A 15744-nucleotide genomic window follows, 5' to 3' on the forward strand; every position below is an offset into this window, starting at 1 on the left:
CTTCCGTGTATGGCAGAAGTACAAAGTGGAGAAAGTCTTTTACTGATTGTATATGTTGATTTGGTGATATATATACGACAGTCATGAGTATTGTTTGACCATTTAGTATACACATACAATTTTATTACTTCAGTACAATACATCAGTTATAATCAGCAAAAACATTTTTTTCTAGTTTTGTTGCAACCTAAATGATTTTTTTTTTTAATTTTGTAATCTATTTATGTATTTACTGTTTATTAAAATTTAATTAATATTTTTTATTATACAAATACCTATTCAATTTAATTTACCATCTATATAATGTATAATATATTTCTAATTTTCTATTCTATTCTACTTTTTCATTTTATTTAACCTTACTTGTATAATACAACTATTATATTAAAATTTTATAATAATAAAATTATTAAATAAAACAAATTTAACACTTAACCACTGTCTGGTTACCTATATGATAACAATATAACAAAATTGTATTAACATAGATTTTAGCCCGTCTTATGACAAATACAGAGGTACCACCAAAATCTGGATATCATTTTTGGAAATTGGATTATTTATGCTAAGGCTTGTTACGACCCTAAAAATCCGGATTTTCCCCAACTCTGGTTAGTAAAACGGGGTCGAGTGTAGGCAATTTAGCTACATGAAAGAATGTATCGTTAAGGTACCTCACTACAACGCTTCCATTTTTCTCTGTTGAGTGTAATATTCTTGGATTTCTGCTTGATCCAATCTTGATAGAAAAATATTCATTATAACGCATTCAGTAACCATTGGGTATAATAGAGGATTCAGATACCCTTAATAAGACATTCATAATGTGTATGGTTTCTCACTGCCTACTACAAGGGTCATCCCAGAAGTAAGTTTCCCTATTTTCTTGTACCAGAACAGAAAGAGGTAGACAGCTGCGGAAGGTATCAACATTTTCGTTTGTATAGTAAGTTCAAACCAGTACAGTCCAAATCAGCATAGTAATAATCACAGATTAACATCAAAGTGTATCATAACAATGCTTAACTTTATATGATTCAAACTAACAAAACCTCAGCCTTTTTTCTCAATTTAAATTTCAAGAAGTTACATTAGATTTAACATGACACTTTTTTTTTTAATATTTCTTGTTTTCAAAGCTATAAGACGCTCTTTAAATGAGCTCAATTTATCGTCGTTTCTTAACTACCTAAACTACTTATAAGAAAAATATCATCCAAAGACAGTTTTAGCCAAATGGTGTTAATGTTTGAATAATAATATTATTTTTTGTTTTTTGTATCTGGAACAATTTTTACAAGTAGGACGGGTTTTTTCAAAGGTGTACAGATATTTTTTAGCAGAGGCCCAAGTTTGGGTTTCCAATGAATAATGTATAAGGTTTTATTTTTTAATCTCTGTATAAACTGCACAAGTGTATTATAATAAACGTTATAGTGTCCAAAAAAACACATAGTTGGTGATTTTTCTGCCTCGTATTTACCATTATGACGCAAAAGACTACCATGTTATTTGTATAATAACAAAACATGTTTCTAAAAAACCTGTGAACCAGATAAAATATTTCCTTAGCAATAAACTATTTCAGTTAGCATTGTAAATAATATATGCCCAAATATCGATTATTCTAGATATTAGTCGAACAGAAATTATTAGTTTTGTCACTCAGTAGCACTCACAAGCACAAGTTTATACTTTACAGTCGATAGCAATAATTATGTACTTCAAAATCTCAATTTTGCTACTAACTTGTTTAATATCTGCTGAAACCACTCTATCCGCAAAACGTGTAAATAAAGTAAGTCTGATAATTTGTTTTCACTGTTATTCGGAAACTATTAGACTTTTTGTTCGCAAGACAATTTATAACATAGTCATCTTTTCCTGTAAAAATAGTTTTATTTAAGCTCAAAGAACAACAATACAGTTTTTTGTAATAACTAATAATTATTAATGATCAAAACAAGATTTTCATAATACATAAAAAATATATTTTAATACTAAATATCATTATTTAATGATATCTGTAAACCCGTAATAATTAAAAGAGTTTTTTTTTATTCTATGATTAATGATTGTTAGTTTTATATTGTTCTCTAGTCTGTACAAAGTTAAATTTTTGTATGAAATAAAATGTAAAAATAATTAGAAAAACAAACTTTTAGCTTTTAAAAGCAGCCTACTATGCCTGTAGACTGGATCGCCAAGTTCCTTTTGAAAGAGATCTTAACGAGACCGAAATGGCAAATTTTATGGAAATAAAGGTATCGGAACTTAGAGAGATAGCGACTTCAATTGGGATAAGAAACTTAGGTAACTACTAAAATAATTTTCATTTATCATTTAATATTAAGTTTTAGTGTTTTTTCAAAGCTATGACTTAGACCTGCTTATATCATAAAGGGAACCCATAAAGAGAGCATCCATTTTGATTTTAGTGCTGTTGAGGCAGGATTTTTAATAAAATAATAATTTTGGATATTTTATTGACATCTGTTATATTAGGAAAATTAATATTAAAACTTTTAAATAAAAGTTCAATTTATAGTTTTTTTTTTTAGGTATATTTTGTTAATTTTAATAACAACTTTTAACGTCAAAGTTAAAATATTTTTTTTTATATATTTTAAGAAATTAATTGTTTATTGTCAATGAAATTTTCTTAACTCAACCTATTTTAACAAGAAGTAGAAATCATTTATCTATATCTGTCAAAATTCCTTTTTTAAAAACAAAATAAAAAATAATTTTACTACAAGAAAAAAATTACCAATCAATTTGTAGCACATTTTATTTAAAATATGAATTACATTGAAAACAACCGAAAATTAACTACAATTTTAAATAATGTTAAACATCTTAAATTTTATCCCAAAAAGAAAAGCGTGGGGCCCTATTCAATAAAGTCCCTAATAAATCTATCAGATAATGTTTTATATTGTAAGTTTTTTTATAATTTTAATGTGGTTCAATATTAGTGTGTGACACACACATTTCATAATAATTAACTGAACGAATTTAGATTTTGTTGAATAGGGCTCATTTATAAGTCTATATTTAAATTTAAATGTAATAAAATTTATAAAATTAAGTAAAAGAAAAATATCTAGTTAATGCAAGCAAGAAGCAACATAACTTATACCAAAGAAAATTAGATGTTTTAAACAATACGTTTTGGGAATTTTTTACACTTGGGTTATTTTGTATACCTTAGCGCAATACATATTTAAAAAAGTATTAACGACTGTTTATTTGATGTTGTTATTCTAAAAAATTAAGTGTACACTGAATTTTTATTTCGGTTTTCAGACAATATAAACTTGGAGAGGTTTATATCGCTTGCAAAAGAGATTGCCAATATTAACAATTTTATTATAAGGACACCCGAAGGAGTGATTGAAGGTGATATATCCAATATACCTATAGTAGATGATGTTGAAGTAAGTTTTTAAAATGTATTTTGACAGTTATTCTGACACTATTAGCATCGGTCTTACATAATAAAAATATTTTAACAACACTATCATTAGGTAATGATATCTGTAAATCTGTAATAAAAAAATTGTTTCTATTTAGTTTTATTATTAATGATTATTTGTTAAATTCTGAAAAGCCTTTTCTAGGGCCACATAGGCTGTATCTATAGATTTACTAATTCTGAAAATTGTTTCTATTATAAGGTTAAGACAAAGGATTGCTTCATTAGGTAATGATATCTGTAAATCTGTAATAAAAAAATTGTTTCTATTTAGTTTTATTATTAATGATTGTTTGTTAAATTCTGAAAAGCCTTTTCTAGGGCCACATAGGCTGTATCTATAGATTTACTAATTCTGAAAATTGTTTCTATTATAAGTCTAAGACAAAGGATTGCTTCCCTCGTTCCTCTATTCCTCCTTAACCCAAATTACTTCTTTGGTAAGTTTTTCTGTATTTTATTTTTTATACTATTATGAACTATTTTTGTTAGAACTCAATTTCTTCTTCCATGATACTAGGTCCTATGGAATCCTGATTCCCATTTTCCACTTCCATTTTCCAAACATTAGGTATGAAATAAATTAAAAAGTTTTGTAACACCAACTTTTAGGTATTACTAGTGGCTTACGCCATCGCGAAAACTGATCACGGTGTTCCTGCCGGAGTAGGTCTTAATGCGGCTCAAATGGCACACAGTACGGGACTTAAAGTAACCGAACTAACAGAAATAGCAAATTCAATTGCAATAGACAACCTAGGTAACCATTAAATATTTTTCATTAATCATTTAATATAAAATAGTATGGTAAATTTTTAATGAAATATTAATTTCGGCTAATTATTTTTTAAACACCTGTATTAATATAGAGTTTAAAATTAAAACAATAAAAAAAATGATAATTAATGAATAATAATTGATTTTAGGTATACTTTAGGTATCAATCTTCAACGTCAAAGTTAAAATAATTGTTTTTTATCTTATTTAAGAAATGAATTCCTAATTGTTAATGACTTTCAAACAAATTTTACAAACAAATAATTAAACTATAAATATATCTTACATTTACACATAAATATATTATGTAAACATAATTTGTTAAATATGTTGTATAAATTGCTAATATAATAAAATATATAAACTTAAGTAAAAAAAAAAATCATCTAATTAGCACAAGAATGAAGCAACCTATTAAAATAACTTATTCTAAAAGAAATGAAATGTTTAAATAACACTCTTTTATATTTAATTTTTGACTGTATAATTTTGTCTATTTCTAATTAAATATTATTGACGACTATTTACTTGTTAATATGGCTATTCTCAAAAATTAGTTATACACTGAAATTTGAAATTAGATTTTAATTTTTTTTTTTTGCTTTTTTTTTTTTGCTTTTTTTTAGACAATATAGATTTGTGGAGTTATGTATTGATCTCGAAGAAGATTTCCTCAATATATAAAGTTCCCATCCAATAAGCCGCAAACTTCATAAATATTATCGGTTTGTTACGATTTAAACCCTGAACCGAATTGTAATCCATTATAACTCATAAATATACAACTGAAATATTAAAAGAGTACCTTCATTGTTTTTTTTTTTTTTTTGAGAATGACCTAAATAATTGAATTGTCTTATTTGCTCAATTTTCTTATTAGACATATTCTATTGACATTTTTTTCAAATAGCTGTTAGTCAAAGAAATCTCTACTAGAAAATCCAATTTTACTTTTCATTAAGCTTCTATCGTTTATCGAATTATTAATAGAATTTCAGAATTATTATCGGTATCCGAAAAGCGTGTCGTTCCTTACAGCTCTTATATATATATATATATATATATATATATATATATATATTATACATAAAAAACACAAGCCGAAAACGCAGCGATTGATATGTGGTTAAACTTATATCCATAGATTGAGTGTTACTAGTATTGATTAATTAACTACGCAAAGTTTGTCTCACCTTTCATGTTTACCGCAATCTAGTATTTTTTTTGACCTCTTAGGTGGTTTACTAATTCACACATCTTTCACAGTTTCCATCTATCTTTTCTGCAAAAGCTTGCTAGGCCTCTTTTCTATTTTTACCACAATTTTTTTTTTGTGGATTTCATTCGCTCTGATTAAAAAACGTGGTTAAGAGTATGCAATTTATCTATATGAAACAATGTAGTGCCTCGTTAAGATATATCACCACAATGTTTTCGCTTTTTAACCCTTTTAAGTGTAATATTCTTGGATTTCTGCTCGATCCAACCTTAATAGAAAAATATTTATTATAACGCATTCAGTAACTGTATGGTACTATAGAGGATTCAGATACCTTACTTGACGTTTGTTGTGAAAAGTGTATAAAAACTGTACTTTTATAATTTCAATTATTTACAATTTAAAACAGTAGTTGACTGTTACGGTGGTACATTATGTTAAGGGTACAACAACGGTTTATTGTAATAGAATAATATATATTTATCGAGTACAAGCGATTGTAACTAAAAATCATCGGTCATTTCAACGGAATTTAATAAGGCATTCATAAGGTGTATGGTTTGTCACTATATTAAAAAAAAAAAAATACAACAAGCCTGGGGCACACAGAAAACGGAGTGGTCACCAGTACAGTCCGAAGCAGCACAATAATAACCACAAATTGGCATCAAATCGTTTATTTGTAAGTGATTTTATGCCTCGCTGTACAATATTTGTTTGCTTTTACTTTATGGACATTGTTGTTATTTATTTTAAAAAAAGTTAAATTTCGAAATTTGTGTACCTCTAAGAATTTAACTGAAAGGGTTAACTTATCATTATGAACTCTCAAACATACCTACGTTTTGATTTATTATACTAGTGAAGTTTTATAATGATTTATATAAACATGATTCGTATCTAAACTAACAAAACCTCGGCCAATTTTTCTCATTTTCAAGATGTTACTTGAAATTTAACACAGCGCTTTTATTTAGTATTTCTTGTTTTCAAAGCTACAAGACGCCTTTAAAATGATCTCAATTTATCGTCGTTTCCTAACTACCTAAACTACTCATAAGAAAAATATCTACCAAAACAGTTTTAGCCAAATGGTGTTAATGTTTGATTAATAATATTATTTTTTGTTTTTTGTATCTGGAACAATTTTTACAAGTAGGACGGGTTTTTTCAAAGGTGTACAGATATTTTTTAGCAGAGGCCCAAGTTTGGGTTTCCAATGGATAATGTATAAGGTTTTATTTTTTAATCTCTGTATAAACTGCACAAGTGTATTATATTAAACGATATAGTGTCCAAAAAACACATTTTTGCCGCGTATTTACCATTATGACGCAAAAGACTACCGTGTTATTTGTATAATAACAAAACATGTTTCTAAAAAACATGTGAACCACATAAAATATTTCGTTAGCAATAAACTATTTCGGTTAGCATTGGAAATAATATATGCCCAAAGTACGGTTATTCTACATATTTTACAAACAGAGGTTATTAGTTTTCTCACTCAGTAAAGCATCAGTTTATACTTTATAGTCAATAGCAATAATGTACTTCAAAATATCAATTTTGCTACTAACTTGTTTGATATCTGCTAAAACCGCTCCAACCGATACTGATGAAGGTGATGTAAGTCCCCATCTGTTTTCACTGTTATTCTAAAACTATTAGTTTTTTTGTTTGCTTGATAATTTATAATACAGCCATTTTTTCTTTTGGATTGTTTTTTATTCAAGCTTTAGGAGTTGCAATAGATTTTTTGTCATGACTTGACAATGATCGAAACAAGTTTTCGGTATTCCGTATCTAATAAAAATATTTAAATAATACTTTCAATGATATCTTTATTATCTATTTATTATTAATAAGTGTTCGTTCAATACTGTTCCCTGGTATATATAAAATTTAATTTCATGATACATTTTTTGTAAGAAATCAAATATAAAACAATTAATAAAACATAATTTTAGGTTTTGAAAACTGAATTGGATCCAATCAAAGTAAGTGAAGAAGATGTAAGTGTTCACAATTTGTTTTCACTGTTATTCTGAAACTATTAGTTTTATTGTTTGCCAGATCAGTTATTGTACATTTTTCGTATGAAATAAAGTGTAAAAGTATTAATAAAACCAAATTTTAGGTTTTGAAAACTGAATTGGTTTCAATCAAAATAAGTGAAGAAGATGTAAGTGTTCAAAATTTGTTTTCACTGTTATTCTGAAGCTATTAGTTTTATTGTTTGCCAGATCAGTTATTGTACATTTTTCGTATGAAATAAAGTGTAAAAGTATTAATAAAACCAAATTTTAGGTTTTGAAAGCAATCTACAATGTCTGTAAAATAAAACTCAATGTTCCTAATGATAGAGGTCTTGATGAGTCCCAAATGGCAAAGTATGCAGGAATTGATGATGTACTGGAACTTAGAAAAATAGCGAATTCAATTGAAATAAAACACCTAGGTAACCACTGCTAATATTTTTTTCATTTATCATTAAATTTGTCAGTAAGCTTTTAATGAAATAATTATTTTGGCTAATTATTTTTTAAACGTCTGCAATTTTAGGGAATTTAAAACATACTAAAAACATTTTAAAAAAATAACTATTATAATAATAATAATAATGTTTGGGTATATTTTATTAGTTTTAATAACAATCCTTAACGTCACAGTCAAAATAATCGTTTTTTTACCTATTATTAAATCACCCGGTTTATGATATACCCTCATGTTGTATAATATATTAAATGTATATGATTTTTATCATTTTTATTCGTGTAGTTTCTTGAGAGCTAATTAAATTTGAAAAATTTAAATATTTTGAAAAACAAATGTAAATGAATATACTTAATGTTCATTGTTTAGCAAGTGTTTCTTAGACTGTATAGACACATTTTTAATAAAGTATGACGCAAAAGCCAATGTTATTACATTATATACTATTATACCGAGCCACAAGTCAGAAAATCATTGTTGATAAAGTTTCTTGTTAAAGCAAACCGTTCAAATAAAAGGCAAAATATGTAACTCGTGTTCACCTAAGTACTCTCAAAGTATGTAATAAATACTTTGAGAGTACGTTTGATATTCGAATAACACAGAACACCTTAAGTGTATTGCTTAGCATTTTTTTTTAGAATTTTTATAGCAAAAAAAAATGACTAGTCTACCAAAATTCTCAAGGGGCCTGTACAGTCTACACTAGCATTTATTAAGGCGCGTTGTATAGGCAATTTTTCACTAAAACTTAACATTAAGCTAAAATTTTTAAACATACATATTACCACAGGAAAGAAATAATTATTTTGATAATTATTTCTTTTATTCAACTTTTATAACGCATATAGGATCTATTTTTGTACAAAAACACATGTTTCTACTTCAAACGTACTGTCTTTAAGAATACATCGATTTAAGTTTTTAAAACTATTTGAATTCTTCACAACATTTTCAAGGCATCGGTCGTGGCACAATTTTAAAACTGTTTTCAGTTAATTAATTATTTCCATATAAAAAAAAAATGCAATTTTTTTAATTTTTTCAACTGAAATAACTAATTAACTGAAAATAATTTTAAAATTATGCCGCGACCGATGCCTTAGATATGTTTTGAAGAACTCAAATATTTTTTCAAAACTTAATGAAATTCAAAAATTTTTAAAAAAATATGATAACAAATATTGGCTATCCTAATGCGCTTGTAAACATTATTTTTAAATAATATATTATAATAATATATGTAATTCAAATATATATTGTTCATTAAATATTGTATATTCTACGATTTTATTATTTTAAAAAAAGGGGGATAGAATATAAATATCAAGTTCAATGTTTTTGTAGTCGGTGACTTACAAATTTGTATTTTTTAATGTAAATAAAATATAGAAGAAACCAAGTATGTAAAATCAAGTAACGGACAAATATCTAATTCACACAAGAAAGTTATGTGCAACATATTGTAATATCGTATTTAAAAGGAAATTGAATGATCAAACACTTTTAGGAATTTTCATTCAATTAAGTTTTTTTTTTTTTATAATTTTGTCCAATACCTAACTAAAATGTATTGGCGACTGTTTACTTGATGACGTTATTCTAAATAATTAGGTATAAGTATACTAAATGTTGAAATTGAATATCATTTTATTGCTGTTTTTTAGACAATATAGATTTGGAGATATTCATGTCGCTTGTGAAAGAGATTACCAAAAGACTAAATGTTCCCATATTGGGTTCCGAAGGAGATACGGAATCTAGCCTAGAAGATGATAATGTAAGTCTTGCTAATTTGTTTTCACTGTTACACTAAAACTGTTAGTTTTTTTTTGTTTGCTAGATCGTTAATCATTCTCAGTCCTTTTTTTTTTTAACTTTTAGGTCTTAAAAACAATATACAGTTTCGCCAAAAGAGATTTCGATGCTACTGATAGAGGTCTTACCGTGTACGAATTGGCAAGATATATGGAAGTCATTGATGTATTGGAACTTAAGAAGATAGCGAATTTGCATGGAATAGAAAATCTAGGTATATTTACTATATATATATATTTTTTTTTATTTATTATTTAATAATATTTTTCGATGTTATTGACTATTTACTACTGTTTGTCAGACGATATAAGTTTGGAGACGTTTGAGTTGCTAACGAAAGAGATGTTTGAAAAAACTGATATTGCCGAATTGGATCCCAATAGCGAGTCAGAAGCTGACGACCTATCCAATAAGCCTACTTTAGACGAAGACGTTGTAAGTTTTTAAAAATGGTTTTGACCGTTATTCTAAAGACTGTTAGTTTTTTTTCTTAGTATTTAGAACGAGAATTCGATAACATAAAAATGGCTAATGATGTTCCTGACGGAAGTGGTCTTAATGAGTCCCAAATGGCAAACTATGCGGGGTTCGATGATGTATTGGAACTTAGAGAGATAGCAAATAAGATTGGAATAGACAGCCTGGGTAATCACTAGCATATATTATTCTATTTTTCATATAATAATAATTTTTAGGTATATTTTATTAATATAAATAATAATCTTTATCGTCAAAGTTAAAAATATTGTTTTATACGTTGTTTTATGAGGACTCGGCGCAATAGCTTTACATAGGTGTATTTGGAACGCTTCTAATCTGTTGAATATTCCTAAAAAATAAAATTTATATTTCATAAAATATATTTGCAAAACGATAATAGTGTATATTTATGTTTATCATACAGAACTTAAGTATCACAAATACTTAAGCTGTAACAAAATACAACAACATTATTTTTTTAAAACACAAAAATTTACATCATTCTTTATGGTATTCTCTAATTTTTATTTATAAACTATGGACAGATGTGAGATTTTATTAAACACACACAACAATTGTGTTTAATAATTCGTTTTTTTTTCTATTTTTAGGAAATTAATTGCTTATTGTTTATGGTTTTAAGGTTTAACTAGATTTAAAATTTAGCTTAGATGTACAAATGGTCGTTTGATAAAGGTCCTTTTACAAATAAAACTCAAAGAAAATGTCTTAAGGTTCTTATATTATAACTATATGATAATACTTATTGACCATCCCAATAAGCTCAATAACATTATTAAAAAAAACAATAAATAGCATAGGTAACCATTTGTATATATATATATTATTCATTATTAAATAATTTTTTAAAATTTTTTTAACTGTTCACTTGATGTCGTGAAATATAATTATCACCAATTATATTAAACTAAATGTTTTAATAGTCCAGTGACTTATTATGATTTTGTATTTTTAAATGTAAATGAATATAAAAGAAACAAACTATATAAAATTAAGTAAAAGAAAAATATGTATTTCGCACAAGAAAGAAGCAACATAATATCATAATAACATAACCTAAAGGACATCAGATGTTTGAACAACACTTTTAGGAATTTTTAACATTGAAGTTTTTTTTCATAATTCTGTCCAATACCTGTTGTTATTCTAAAAAATTAGGTATACATTGAGATTTGAAATTTATAATAATTTTTTTGCCGTTTTTCAGACAATATAAATTTGGAGACATTTAAAAAGCTTATGAAAAAGATGCTAGGTGTTCCCATATTGAGTGGTCCCAGAAAAAATCTAATAGCTGGCCCATCCAATATGGCTACTTTAGTTGATGATCTTGTAAGTCTTTAAAAAATTGTTTTGATACATTTTTTTGTGTGTATTAAAATACAATAACTTGGTAAAACAAACTTTTAGGTTTTAGTAAAAATATACTGTTTGGCCAGAAAAGAATTCGGTGCTATTGACAGAGGTCTTACTGAGTACGAAATGGCAAATTTTATGGCAGTCGTTGATGTATTGGAACTTAAAAAGATAGCGAGTTCGATTGGACTAGATAACCTGGGTAACCACTAAATATTTTTTCCATTAATCGTTTAATGATATTTTCTTAGTATTTTTGATAATTTACCGCTGTTTTTCAGACGATAATATAAATTTGGAAAAGTTTATGTTGCTTACGAAGGAGATTTGCAAAAACTTTGATGTTTCCTCAATGGTTCTCGAAAAAGAGCTAGAAGATGAACTATCCAATAGTCCTTCGCCTGAAGAACAAGCTGACGAATCCAGTCAACTGTAGCTCCAATAAATAGTTTCGCTTTGTTACAATTTAAAACCTGGACCATATTGTACTAAAATATAATTCATAAATATACAGCTGAAATATTAAAAGAATAACTTGAGCTCTTCGTTTTTTTTTTTTTTTTAGAATTTCCTAATAAAATTAATTGTTTTTCTATTTCTTCCACTTTTTTTTTATTAGATATCAAGTCAATCTCTATATTATAATCTAATTTTCTTTTCATCAAGCTTCTAATCTTGTATGGTTTTATCGTTTGTCCAATAATCAAATACATTTTCGAATTTAGCAATCTTTAAAATATATAATAGTTATAGAGCGAACTGCTGCAAGTATAATATGTACTTGAGAATATATGATTTTACAACAATTGTTGGGCTAAATCTGGATTTCATTTTTTTTTTTAATTCGATTAAATTAAAAAAAAATAGGGTCACCCGCATTACAATAGACGTTTTAAAATAAAGAAAGAAAACGAATCAGAAGTAGAAACAAATAGTCGGTAAAGACTAGATAATTAACTACAAATGTATAATTATAGTGGTGAGTATTGTTTTTATTGGTAGACATGCTATGAAAAAGTAATGTACATTTAATAGTATATTTGATACCAAAATTTGAACAAAAAAACTCAAAAGGGGTTCAACAAGTGAAACAGCTCATTCGGAATATTAAAATATATTAAAACCCAGTTTAAAATTAAAATATTTTACTCGCTTTTAAAAAATGATTACTATAAAATTAAAAAATTATTATATTAAATAATATATTTATTTCCTGTATAAAAACTTGTTGCTTGTAAAATTCTAGGTTATTCTAATTTATAACACTATTTGACATTTCGTTTATACACTTAAATTAAATGTATATTACATTGAGCGGCTATACCTAATACCTTTACAATACTTCTATACTAGTGACTACTATCCTATATATTGGTATTAAGAGATTACTCAGCCCATTTCTAAGGAGTAGAAGGAGTAGTAGTATAGGCAATTTTTCACGAAATCTTAATTTAGAGCTTGAACAGCTAAAGTGTAACTTATTAATACAGCAATGAGGATACTTTATTGATAGCAATTTTTTTTTTTGTCAGACTACATGAATACTACTTTTTGTCGTTTCTACATGGTAAATTACAATTTTTTCCCCATCAAAACAGCTCTCAAGTGTTAACAGTAGATTTACCGAATGTTCACAATGTACAAAGGAGAACTTTATTGTAAATTTACAACAGATAAATAGCCGTTTTCAGAAGTTTACATTCAAGTTGGACCTACCGTTCTGGTTAAACACACGGGTACTAAAAATAGATACCTATAATGTACAGGGTGATCCACTCTATGTTTTATAGGGTTCATTTAGTAATTTACTTTTTATTTCCTTAGCGTTTTATTATACCACAATTGTACAGTTTCGAATTAGCACAGATTTTAATATTTTTTTAAACAACCCCTCGCAAATTAATTACTTTTATATCAACTTATTAGAACATATTATTATTTACCAAAGTTATTAAAAAATACAGTTTACGACGGTAGGAAAGGTTGGGATGTTGTATTATTAAATAATTAATTCGGGTTCAAAACGTTTAAAGAGTTTTTGTGAAACTGTGTAGGATAAAACACTACAAAAAAAAAAATGAATTACAACCCTATGATATTGAGCGGACCACTTTAAAAAAAACTCACCCTGTATATGAATAGTAATATTATGTAATACCCACCGATTGGTATAAATTCACAAACGGGTCGTCTTATCTACAGAAATCACTTTACGTTGGACTTTTTCTATTGTTAAATTGATCACAGAGTACTAATGCAAAGTATTACTCTAAAAATATTGTCATTTCGATATAATTTATACCTGTATAATTTTCTATGTGTTTACGGTTTTGCCGTTAATATTCGTTTTTATGTAGTTTTAAAATATTTAAAAAAATAATAAACCTAATAATTCCTTAATCATTTTCCCCTTATATTAACTGGAAAACTTAATAATAATAATAATATGTTTTTGACATTCTAAAACACTTAACGCCGACCCGTTTTGTGGTGTAAATTATTAGAAAATAATACATAAAATACACGCCTATCGCATCATAATATTATTATTATTATTGTATTTTTAAACAAAACGCAATATCATTAACAGCAGCTATCTCGCATTGACGAGAAATGTGTTGACTAAACTAATGTGACAGTTTAAATAGTATGTGTTTATTTTTGTAGGTAAGACTTTCGCATAATATAATTATCGATTGCGGATAATATTGTATATAATATTTTGTTGGCCCTGAGAAGGGCCGTTTTAGTAGGTATCGCAATCGATAGGTAGGTAAGACAACCGTTTTTTTACTATATAAAAATGTTCAAAAAAAAAAAAAACTCTTAAACGGTTAGTGATTTAGATTAAAAAAAAAAACATACTTAAAATATAATAAAATTATTTAACTTGATAAAATTTCAAAAAAACCAACTCGGGCAAAAATAATAATAATAAAACAAAAACCACTCAGCTGCTTTGTTTTGCGGTTTTTTTTGGCAACAGTTCGCTCTCGATTTTGGGCAGCACGCCGCCCTCGGCGATGGTGACGCCGGCCAAAAGCGTGCTGAGCTCCTCGTCGTTGCGGACGGCCAACTGCACGTGCCTGGGTGTGATCCGGGACTTCTTGTTGTCCCGGGCCGCGTTGCCGGCCAACTCGAGTATCTCGGCCACCAGGTACTCCAACACGGCCGCCATGTACACGGACGCGCCGGGGCCCGTCCGGACCGCGTAATTGCCTTTTTTCAGCATCCGCAGTATGCGGCCCACCGGAAACTGCAAGCCCGCGCGCGAAGAACGCGTCTTGTTCGCCGACTTTTCCATAATGTTATTGTTGTTTTTCTTGCTCTTGCCGCTGCTCGACATGACGGCTGCGTCCAAACGTGCTGCGGTCGCGTGTGGCTCGTGTGCGTCGTCCCGAAAACGAAGCCGGACGTTCGCCGGCTTGCCGTTGATGTGACCGCTCGAGCGGCCGCCGCTGAATATTTATCGGATATTTCGCGGCGTCCACCGTCAACCGGATTGGCCGGCAGCGGCGCGCGTGGACATCGCAAAACGACGCGCGGCGCCTTGCGAACGCCGCGCAGCGGGTGATGTTCTACGGTGACAAAACAAACGCCTAAACATTTTTGTACCCGTTTCAAATGCATAATATGATGATCACAATCATAATGCATTCACGTCATCATACCTAAGTATGATTCTTAAGGGGGCTCCGTACAGGCCATTTTTAAGGAGTTTTGTATAGGCAATATTTAAGAGAAAATTGGTTTAAATAAATTTACCGGTTAATTTGTAAAAGCTTCAAGGTATTATTTTTAATTTAAATCATTTTGTCTATGAGTAAAAGCCATTTTAGTTAATATAACATACATTTTTTGTTCCATCGCACGGGCTCAACCAGTGATCCGATAAGTAATATGAAAACAGATTGGAATTCGTCATGAAATTTACTTGAGATCGGTCGACGTACTTTTCTGATATCTTATTCCTACTATGTATAAAACACGTTTGAACATTTTACAAAATTTCAACATTTTAAAATTAAATTAAAAAAGGGTTAAAATTTAAAATTGAAAAAAGTACCTCGACCGATCCTATGTAAACTTCATGACGAAT

The 15744-nt window shown here is 28.1% G+C and overlaps 3 protein-coding genes across 4 annotated transcripts; 2 read left to right on the forward strand and 1 right to left on the reverse strand.

Annotated features, from left to right (window-relative positions):
• The first annotated feature begins 1627 nt into the window (after positions 1 to 1627).
• On the forward strand, positions 1628 to 5030 carry LOC126835412 (uncharacterized). Its single transcript, XM_050567988.1, has 5 exons — positions 1628 to 1798; positions 2166 to 2313; positions 3310 to 3440; positions 4091 to 4238; positions 4882 to 5030. Exons 1-5 carry the CDS (start codon positions 1718 to 1720, stop codon positions 4953 to 4955), a joined length of 582 nt encoding a protein of 193 aa, XP_050423945.1. The 5' UTR covers positions 1628 to 1717; the 3' UTR covers positions 4956 to 5030.
• Positions 5031 to 6927: 1897 nt separating this feature from the next.
• On the forward strand, positions 6928 to 12154 carry LOC126835408 (uncharacterized). 2 transcript variants are annotated; one of them, XM_050567982.1, is made up of 11 exons: positions 6928 to 7103; positions 7445 to 7489; positions 7615 to 7659; positions 7785 to 7935; positions 9638 to 9750; positions 9855 to 10002; positions 10090 to 10223; positions 10283 to 10433; positions 11497 to 11621; positions 11700 to 11847; positions 11927 to 12154. In XM_050567982.1, exons 1-11 carry the CDS (start codon positions 7023 to 7025, stop codon positions 12079 to 12081), a joined length of 1296 nt encoding a protein of 431 aa, XP_050423939.1. In that variant the 5' UTR covers positions 6928 to 7022; the 3' UTR covers positions 12082 to 12154. The 2 variants fall into 2 exon arrangements, with proteins under 2 accessions (XP_050423939.1, XP_050423940.1); XM_050567983.1 differs by lacking the exon at positions 7445 to 7489.
• Positions 12155 to 14400: 2246 nt separating this feature from the next.
• LOC126835794 (histone H2A, sperm-like) lies at positions 14401 to 15069 on the reverse strand. The gene has a single exon (XM_050568615.1). The coding sequence runs from the start codon at positions 14989 to 14991 to the stop codon at positions 14596 to 14598; it is 396 nt and encodes a 131-aa protein (XP_050424572.1). The 5' UTR covers positions 14992 to 15069; the 3' UTR covers positions 14401 to 14595.
• Between the last annotated feature and the right edge of the window lie 675 nt (positions 15070 to 15744).

Source organism: Adelges cooleyi, unplaced genomic scaffold (assembly GCF_023614345.1).
Source record: "Adelges cooleyi isolate 19-005CV unplaced genomic scaffold, UGA_ACOO_1.1 ACOO_flye_CR_arks_rails_tigmint_CR_PRNA_23, whole genome shotgun sequence".
Classification (NCBI taxonomy): Eukaryota; Metazoa; Arthropoda; class Insecta; order Hemiptera; family Adelgidae; genus Adelges; species Adelges cooleyi.